This window comes from Pinus tabuliformis, chromosome 4_2 (genome assembly GCF_031772625.1).
Source record: "Pinus tabuliformis cultivar Carrire ecotype Pingquan chromosome 4_2, CPIR1, whole genome shotgun sequence".
Classification (NCBI taxonomy): domain Eukaryota; kingdom Viridiplantae; phylum Streptophyta; class Pinopsida; order Pinales; family Pinaceae; genus Pinus; species Pinus tabuliformis.
Window position 1 is genome coordinate 422,797,735 of NC_142304.1, and position 10,343 is coordinate 422,808,077.

At 39.2% G+C, this 10,343-nt stretch overlaps 1 protein-coding gene across 1 annotated transcript; it reads right to left on the reverse strand.

Moving 5' to 3' along the window:
* Window positions 1–5,264: 5,264 nt before the first annotated feature.
* Window positions 5,265–10,105, reverse strand: LOC149169747 (uncharacterized). The gene is made up of 3 exons (XM_089425319.1): window positions 9,907–10,105; window positions 8,020–9,295; window positions 5,265–7,308 (listed from the first exon to the last, which is right to left on the reverse strand). The coding sequence occupies exons 1-3, from the start codon at window positions 10,103–10,105 to the stop codon at window positions 5,265–5,267; spliced, it is 3,519 nt and encodes a 1,172-aa protein (XP_089281445.1).
* Between the last annotated feature and the right edge of the window lie 238 nt (window positions 10,106–10,343).

The window sequence follows — 10,343 nt, forward strand, 5'->3', positions numbered from 1 at the left end:
ACTTTAGTGAGTTGCTTCATTGCTTCATTAGGGGTATCAAGTTCTATGATATGGAATCTAAGGTCTAAATAAATAGACATCCCTATCAACCCACGTGCTTGATCTTGTCTATTTTCCCACTTGGCTGCCTTATCTTCATCTTTAGGTTTAGTTTCTTGGCCTGAGGTTATTCTGTAAACATCTTTACTTCTAAGTAAATCCACAATGTAGGACCACAATTGGAAGTAGTTGGTGTTGTTAAGAATAACTTGGCATGGAATTTCCATTTTAACAGAAATTGAAGCTGTAGATGTTGAAACTAAGTATTTCAATGGAAAGATCTTGAAAAATTAGGTCGATTAAAAAAAACGGCTCTGAAAACGGCTTCCAGATGAAAAAGTTATGGCTTTTTGAAGAAAAGTTGTTGAAGATGCCAACGAAGTGCGTGAATGAACCCAAGACCTCTATTCTCATAAAGTAACTTTGGACCAAGTGAGCTAGTTTAAAATGTTAGTAATTTTTGGAAAAGAGGAAGGGTTTTTTTTTTTTTAATCCATTGAAGCTTTGGGGTGCGTGCTTACTCAAAAAAGCTCATTTTCCCTACAAAACAAAAAACCACACAACCCATCACGGACATACAAAAAAAACCAAACCTTATGGCTTGAAGTTAGCTTTCACCAGAAACTAAATATTTTCCTCAATGTTTCTGATTTTCTGAGATCACACTAAGGTGTGACAGAAAAGAGCATATGCAGGAGAAAAATCATTCCTTTCTGTTTCTGACTTGCCCAGATCGCACAGAGTCATGGGGCAAAGAGAATACACAGAAATGAAAGGTATAGCTACGGTAATAAAAAAAAATAGAGAGAAATAAACCGAAATAAACTGAGAGCTAAATAAATAAAACTGCAAATAAAGACTATATACCTCCAGATCTTAAAAATGACGTAGTTAGGGCTACCAAAAACCTTTTCACGTGAAACAAAAGGGGTTCCTCACTAGAACAGATGCTCCTAACACAATAGATCAGTCTTCTCGGCATGAAAGCGGTCAGAAACAATAGATCTAGGAAACGACCATCGGATGTAGTTGTACCAGCTTCCAATTTAGATCACCAACGGATGCGGCCCTCAAATAGCTTTGATACCATGTAGGAATTTACAGGGTAAGTTCCTCAAATAGAACATCAAAGGACACCGCTCACAAACAGATCGCAGATCAATACACCAGTATTCTTGATGTGGTTAAAACCCTCAAAGAGGGAATAAGTCCATGACTTGAGCCAACACGGCCACTTCAGGCAATTTATTAATAAAATAAAGAAAATTTACATAAGCTTCTCTCATGAACGGTCACCCTACAAATGACCTTCCATGCTCTTTAAATAGAGATCATGGACCAATCAGGTGTTAAGCCACGGATCAAGTGTCGATAATACCGAGGAGAGAATGAACCATTGGATCACTTCATGTCTAGAACATATCATGACCATCGGATTGTAAGTGACAAAAGTACATAGTAAAGAAACACACTTTACCTAACTCTACACTAGACCAAGTTATACTTAACTATTTCCTATGTGCGGAATATCCTAACAATTCTAGATTATTGGAGAAAGAATTCTGCAAGAATATCTCTATCAAGAGACAAAAGTGGTCTAGTTGATAGATAGAGTTGATTACAAAAAGAGGGGAAAACCCTTATTTACATAACAAGAGAGTGAGAGAAGTATCACCTTGTGGTTAAGGTACATGTAATGGTAATTAGGGCCTTCTCAACATTAATCACTTTAATGTTATATTTGAGGCCTTATTTAATGTAAAATACGTGTACAATATTATAATGAATATTTGTTAAAGGCACGATATGCTAGCTTTTTGACCTTTCATTATAAAGTAATGAGTTTAGATATAAACCAATTCATTTGCATGTGATATAAACTTATGCGTTTAGGCATGTAATATGGCCTTCTCCTAGAGAAGATTGGAGGAAATAATTTGCAGCAAAACATGGGTTTGAGGAGGTCGAGGGATAATCTTATAAATGAATTTTAAATTATGGAATCTTAAATAATAATCTTTACAAGTCAGCTTGATGAAACCAATGTTGTGCATGGACGTAGTTAATTAGATAAGTGAGATAGATCCATGTATAACTCAAACATTTGATTTCAATACACATGTGCAAATATACTTGAGGAGAGAAGGAATAAACTTATTGAATTTTTTCCACTCCGTAGTTTGTCGCAATCATTTCAACATTCTCCTTATTCCAAGAATACCCTGGTCTTTTAGCTTTATTCATACATTGTTTTCTTCATATTCATTTTCAATTTTTTCCTAATGTTATATTTCTTCACATTTTCTCTCCATTCTCTTGATACTTTTCTATGTTTGTTCTTATTTTTTATGTTTATTTTTATCATTGAATCCTTAGCGAACTGTATATGGTTTTCTTTATTGACTTCCCAAAAACACCATTTAAATAACCCAGTTTAAAAGCCTAAGAAAATAGTTATGCCTCTTGTAAATCATTATGTCATTTCTCCATACAAAAACTACTCTCTCTCTCTCTTGCTTTATATATATAGAGAGAGACTATTGTTTTAAATATATTGCCTCTCTGGATCTTTGGTAGAAGGTTTGTGAAGACTATTTATGCTCAACTCCCCTAAACTTAGTTTGCAACCTTCATCGGCACAACTATTGGATTTTTTATTCATTCCCTTCTAGACAGACAATATATTTTAAAATAAGAGTCTCTCTCTCTCTCTTTGGTAGAAGGTTTGTGAAGACTATTTATGATTAACTCCCCCTAAACTTAGTTTGCAACCTTCATCAGCACAACTGTTGGATTTTTTGTGAAGGTCCCTATGGACATGATGATATTCTATGAATGTGATGTCTTCCACAATCTTCCTCATTCTTTTTAGGATGCTTCTAACATTTTGTTATTCGAAGATTAGCCTTAAAACTAAATGCAATATAAGGAGTAAAGAGTCTCCCAAAATAGCTAATGAGGCTACTTGGTTTTCTCTTGCCAGTTGTATGCCTTGAACAAGTGCATATGCTTTCACGTGGTTATCTGTCATGCATAATAGCCCGCATGAATACTTCACTGTTCGAGTTTCCTCAAGGTTATATGACACCCCTCCCCCTCCTGCCACCTTCGATTTTTTTATGTATTTTACAATTAGCAACTTTATTTAACAACGTAAACTTTGAAATGGGAACTGATACTGTTACCCGTTTTGTAGAGACAGTAAAAAAGTGACTCGATTTTGAAAATGGGTGATGCAAAACACACATGTTTTTTTTAGAGCATAGTTTTTGGCACTATAATTTTTTTTATGTACATTGCGTTTTAGAATGGTAGTGATTTTGATGTTGATTTAAAAAAGTGATAATTCTACACCATGCCATTTTTTTAAAAAGTTTTTTTGTTTTTTTTAATGTATGAAATGTAAATAATTATTTTGTAAATTTTTAATGTATGAAATGTAAATAATTATTTTGTAAATTTAATAATTTTGGAAGTGGTCTTCTTCTTCATATATATATATATATATATTATTTTTTTTTAGTGAGGTTTTTATTGTTTTGTATATTTAAAGAAGAAGGTTGATATTTTGCATTTTTGATATTTTACATATTTATACATCGTTAATTAAATTTTCAATCCACATGAAATAATTGTCTCTAAAAAACATATATACAAAATATATATAAAAAAGACAAATAAAAAATTTTCATTTTTTTTTAATAAGAATTTGAATATATATATATATATATATAAGTAAGTAAAAATAGAGAAATTAAAAAAAAAAAAACATTAGCAAAAACTAGGAAAAAGAATAAATTAAAAACAAACTAGTTTAAAAAAAATAGAAAATTAACGAAAAAAAATAAAAAACTAGTAAAATTAATATTAAAAAAAAAACGAAAATAAACTCAAAAAAAAAACTGGTGTAAGATATATGTCTTTTCAAATGAAAAAAATAAATAAACAAAACATTTACAAGCTATAAAAATGTGTATTTTTGATTAAAAAAAATAAAAATTATTAAACCTACATTTTTTATTTAAAAGCAAAAAAAATATATTATTATTATTATTTTTAAATTATTATTTTTTTTTAAACTTCTTTTTTTAACAAATCATTAATTTTTTTGTAAAAAAATTTCATTTTTTAAATTTAAAATTAAAAAAAATTATTTAAAAATTTATAAAAGTGTTTTTTTTTTTTGTTTTGTTTTTTGTTTTTTGTTTTGTTTTGTTTTGTTTTGTTTTTTTTAAATTGGGCATGGCCCGCCTGCTCCCCCGCCGCCCGTGGTGGCATGGCCATGGGCCCCTCCACCACGGGTGGTGGGGGAGCAGGCAAGCCATCCCCAATTTTTATTTTATATATATATTTAATAAAAAAATCAATAAAATATTTATTTATTTTAAATAACTTTTTCAAATTTTTAAATTTTAAATAAAAAAGTGAAATTTGTTTAAAATTTATTTATTTTATTTTATTATTTATTTATTTATTTTTATTTATTTTATTTTCATTTATTAATTATTATGATATCTATATATATTTATTTTTTATTTTTATTTTATTATTATTATTATTATTATTTTTTCGATAAATAAAATATTGTTTTAAAAAAAAGTTAATAATTTTTTTGATTAAAAAAAATTGTGTAAAAAAAAAATATTTAAATTATTATTATTATTTTAAATAAAAAATGTAGGTTTAATAAAAAAATAATTAATTTTTTGTTTTTTAAATAAAAAATACGCATTTCTTTATAAACTGTAAATGTTTTTTATTTATTTTTTGCATTTGAAAAGACATATTTTTTTTCCCGTAGAAAAAGTCGTAATTTCTATTAGATCATAAGAAATTACATTCTGTAGATGCCTAAGCATATGCATAATGAGGCTGGCCGCCTCCCGGATAGTAGCAAAAATAACACAGTTTGACTACAACCATGTACAAATAGCACAAAAAATAACCAGTTTTTGCCTCCACGCAGGGAGTTACTATTCTCAGATGGATGTTGTATCATAAAAACAGAGAAAGCATGTAAAAATATGTGTGTACTCCACGGAGGGAGACTTTGAGTATAAACCTGAGATTTAACAAATTAGCCTGTGACCTGAGATATCATGAAAAAGTGCCTGTAATGTGACTATCAGTTGATTACAGCAGCTGCATCTCCGCTGCTTTGTAGAAAAAAACCTGTGGGTCAAAAAACAAAAAACTGTGTGGATAGGATGGGACCGTCATCATAGCTATATCTCCCTTTGAGCGTGCAGATCTACAAAAGGCCTGTGATAGTGTTGATGGAAAGTTCCATCCACTTCTTCCTGTATTAACCAGTTTTCTTCTTGCCTTTGCGCTGCCTGTTTTGATAGGAGGTCCGCCCTTGTGTTGCGCTCCCTGTAAATATGATGACAATCAAATTTTTCAAAAGCTGCTATAAGCCTGTGTGTCTCATCCAGAATATGTCTCAAAGAAAAAACAGAGCAGATAGATTTTCTGTTGAGCCAGTTGCAGACAAGTTTTGAGTCTCCAAACAGTTGAAGTTTTGTGCAACGTTTTTCAAGTGCAAAGTGGATAAGGTGTTTGGCTGTGGAAAGCTCGGCGTAATTATTTGTGCCCCTTCCCAGGTATATTTGTAATTTGAAGCAGTGATCTTCCCTTAGGAAGAGGAGGGCTCCTCCCCCACAGCCCTCCGCTTGTGCTGAGCCATCAAAATAGGCCCAGGGGTAAGATTTGTCGATGTGTTCCGAGAGAATGGATCGAGGAGGGGGCTGTGGAGGATCATTAGGGAGGAGTGCAAAATCAGCGAGGATGTGGGATCTGATGGATGGCCAGGATGGGATTTTTTGGTCAAAAATTGCTCGATTCCTCGCCGTCCAGATTGCCCAACACATTAGGAGGGGGATGTTCCTATCTTTGCCCGAGTGATTCTCAAGCCAATTCAGCCAGGCTTCTATAATTGATTGTCCTTGCCATTGATTGAGGGAGGGAGATTGAGAAGAAATGAGGGACCATTGTTCAAAGACAACCGGGCAGGACAGAAAAAGATGTTTAGTGTCTTCCTCATTACACCTGCAAAAGTGGCACCAGAAAGGACCATGGAAAGATCGTTTTTTCAAGTTTGAGCCTGTGGGAATTTTATTGAAAAGAATGGTCCACATAAGCATTCGCGTTCTGGGAGCTGCTTTGAGTTTCCATATAGCTTTCCACCACTGTTGAGCATTTTCTGGCTGAAATTGTCGCATGAGCTTTAGATAACCTTCCTTAGGAGTGTATGAACCATTTTTTGCATGTGCCCAAACTATCTCATCTTCTTCTTCCGTTATCCTGATGTGTGCTTGAGTGAGGGCTTCTGTGTAATTCTCCCAGTCATGCCGCCACTGTTCCGGAATGTGGAGATCTAGTGCTGTCTTCCAGGCCTGCTGGAGAAAAGTGGAGTTTTCTTGGTCTGCTATATGGGCTATGTGAGAGACACCTTGGTCCAAAAGATGAGCCGTTAGTTGTGCTGGAAGACGATGGGCATTGCCACACCCAATCCAGGGGTCTACTCCTATGCGGACTGCGTTCCCCTGATGTATCCTCCAAGTTAGACCTTCCCGAATGAGGGGGAGGGAATTGAGAACAACTTTCCATATGTTTGAGTGTCTTCCGCTTCCCCTGTGTTCCCTACGAATCCAGCCGAAGATGCTTTCCGGGGCAATATATTTTTCCACTACTACTGTTGTCCAGAGGCTGTGGGAGGTGATGAGTTGCCATCCTAGCTTTGCTGCCAGAGCTTTTGCGAAAAAATCCAATCTTTTTATGCCCCATCCTCCCCATTTCTTGGGCCTCGCTATGGTATCCCATTTTACCCAGGCGAAGAGGTTCCCCTGTTTGTTCCCCTTCCATAGGAATCTGCAGCATATCTTCTGGAGTCTGGTTAGGATTCCTCTTGGTATCCAAGCCAACGACATCCAGTATACTGGGGTTGCTTCCAGCACTGCCTTTATAAGGGTGAGTCTTCCAGCCCTGGTGAGATATCTGTTATACCACACATTTAATCTCTTCTCCACCTTTGCAATAAGCCATATCCAGTCAGCAATTTTGTATCCCCCGTGTTTCACTCGAAAGCCAAGATATTTCAGCCCATCCTCCATCGGGTGTAATTGGAAAGGGAACCGGTTTTTTATGTAGAAGACCTCATGTTGCGAGCAGCCTATTGCTGTGAGGGTGGATTTATGAACATTTATGATCATGCCTGTAGCCTTCTGAAAGAGGTCGAATACAAGTTGTAAGGCTGAGGTGTCGGCCAAACTGCCGTTTAAGAAGATGAGCACATCATCTACAAACAGGAGGTGAGTGAGAGAGCAATTTTCCGTGATTTTTATGCCATTAATCCTGCCCCTCCTGTGTTCTGACGCTATCAATCTGCTTAGCCCTTCCATGATAAGTAGGAAAAGTAAAGGGGATAGGGGGCACCCCTGCCGGAGACCTCTTTCGGCAGTGAAGAAAGGAGTGGGGGAACCATTAAGTAGGACATTGTACGGCACATCAGATATGCAGCTCATTATCCTCTTGATGAACAAATAGGGAAAACCCAGGTGGGTGAGAAGCATTCGGATGTAGAGCAGGTTTGCCCTATCGAAAGCTTTGGAGAGATCTACCTTTAGGATCATTCCTTTCAAGTTCTTGCTCTGCATCGAGTGGAGGAGTTCTTGTGCAGTACCAATAGCTTCATGGATCTGGCGGCGATGGAGGAAAGCAAATTGTTCAGGGGAGATGTGGGCTGAAAGAATGGGCTTGAGCCTGTTCGCAAGGATTTTGGCCATGATCTTATATAGGCAGTTGCAGAGCGAGATGGGCCTAAAATCATTGAAAGAAGCTAGCTTGTCGGATTTGGGGATGAGAGCAATGAAGGTGGCTTTGATGGCCGAGGGGATTTTTCCTGAGAGGCTACAATGATTGATCACTTTAAGGAGGTCCTGGCCCAGAAGATCAAAGAAGGCTAGATAGAATTCGATGGACCAGCCATCAGGTCCCGGGCTTTTGTCTCTTTGGAAACCCCGAATGGTGGCTTCCAGCTCTCCCATTGTAATTTCTTTAGTGAGATCAGCTGCATCCTCGTCATCCACGAACCTGGGGAAGAGCTCGGCCACTCTCATGATCTCTAGCAAGCTTGCTTCCCTCGGGGCCGTGTATATGTTCCTGAAGTGTGAGGAGGCGAGGGAGGCAAGTTCTCTGGAGGTGTGGACCTGTTGGCCCTGGTCATTTTGCAGCTCCCAGATAGTGTTAATCGATTTCCGTCCATTTGCAAATCGGTGAAAAAACTTTGTATTCTCATCCCCTTCCTTGAGCCAGATGGCTCTGCTTCTTAATCTCCAGCTTGCCTCTCGGTCTCTGAGAACTTGAGATCTCTGATTGATAAGGGCTTCATACTTGGCTTTCTGTTCCGGGGAGATGTAGGTTCCCTCCGATTGAGATTCAAGGTCTGCTATTGCTTGCTCTGCTTGGGTGATCATTAGGTCGTCCTGTTCCCTTTTCTTGTGAGCCCATTCTCTGGATAGCACCTTGATTTCAGAGAGGTTTCTTACAAAGCAAGTAGCTGGATCTTCCTCCTCGGGGATCGGATGTAATTTCCAGAAGTCGGATATTAGTTTGATATAGGAGGGGTCCCGGAGCCAAGTGGAATTGAACTTGAAAGGGGCCTTGTGCTTCTGTTGCCTTTCTCCAACCTCGAGAAAAATAGGTCTGTGATCCGATATCCCTCCACTGCCAACCCATTGCCTGGATCTGGGGTGATTACTGTGGAAAGCCTCCTTGATAATAAAGCGATCCAGCCTCCTGGCTAGGCTTTGGTCACCAGATCGGTTGTTCTTCCATGTGTGCTGAATCTTAGCCGAGGGGATATCGATCCAGAGATGATCCTCAAGCAGCTGCTCGAAGAAGTCAGAAAGCGGGTCGATCTGCGCCATATGTCCCCAGGATTCTGAGAAGCCCATAGAGAAATTCAAGTCTCCTCCTAGAATTGCATTCTCGGCTAGGAGGAGAGGGGAGCTGAGAAGCTTTCGCCAGAAGAGATCCCTGTTGTGGCAAGGTCCATAGACATTTATGATTCTTAGATCCTCCTCCAGGTCCTTGGAGTATATGTCCGCCCCCAAGAAGCCCCCTCCGCCCCAGATATTCTTCAGATTGATGGAACAGTTCTTGAAGCCAATTGCAATGCCCCCAGAGCGTCCTGAGACATCTATGGCATAGAAAGACCATCCTGGCATCCAAGAGCCGAGGATGGAGATGGCCGAATCTGCTTTGCATAGAGTTTCTTGTAAAAAGATGATGTCAACCGATTCAGAGAATAAGAGTCGCTTCAGGGCCAGTTTTTTCTCTGGGCTGGCCAGCCCTCTGCAGTTGAAGGACAAAATCTTCATGGAGGGGGATGGGGGAGGGTGTCCTTTGCTCTAAGAACCCTTTCAATGGTGTGCTGTTTGCCATGGATGACATCGTCCCCAGCTTGTTCTATAGCCTTGTGGAGGTAGGAGGGTCTGCCTCTACACTGCTTGGGCGAGAGGATGAGAGGGCCCGCAGACAGCCCAATGGCGTCCAGCTCTTTCTGCTTGGCAATCGAGCGGGTGGAGTACCTCGGTGTGGAATTTACCGAGGGGGAGGGTGAATGAAAGGAGCGGGGAGGGACAGAGGGGAGGGAGCAGGAGGCAGATAAACCCGAAGGTTGTGGGATGGGGCAAGTCATATAATGTGAGCGTGAAGGGGGAAGAGGCGGACGGGAGACCTTAACCAGGTCGAGAGCCGGCGGGGATGGGGGGGGGGAAATCAGGATCGGGGGGGGCAAATGGGAGGGGAGTGATAAACTCAAAGAAGAAAGAAGCGAAGCAGAGTCTGAAAAAGGAAGAGACGTACCCGATGAGAAGACGACTCCTTTTGCAGCCTTTGAGCGCGTCAGAGGAGGAGATGGAGGCCGGATAGGGTTCTTTCCTTGCTTCTTTTGCCGAGGTGCGGGTGGCGCTTCCACCGTGTCTGAGGTTTTGTTGTGCTCCGTTCTTGGTGCTGCCGCTGCCGGAGGGTCTGGAAGACCTTCTGTTGTGGGCTGGTCCTGCATTATGGAGGCCTGCTGGGCTTTTTGGAGGAGGGGGCAATCTTTGTAGAGGTGTCCCACTTGATGGCATCTTCTGCATCTATAAGGGATTCCTTCGTAGTCAAGCTTCTACTTCCGCGAGAAAGATTTCCACTGTATTGTGATGTGTTCCGGCACGCCTCCTCTGGTATCTAGATGAACTAGAACTCTGGCGTACGCCATCATCCCCGTCGAGAGATAAGATTTATCAGATTCCATGAAG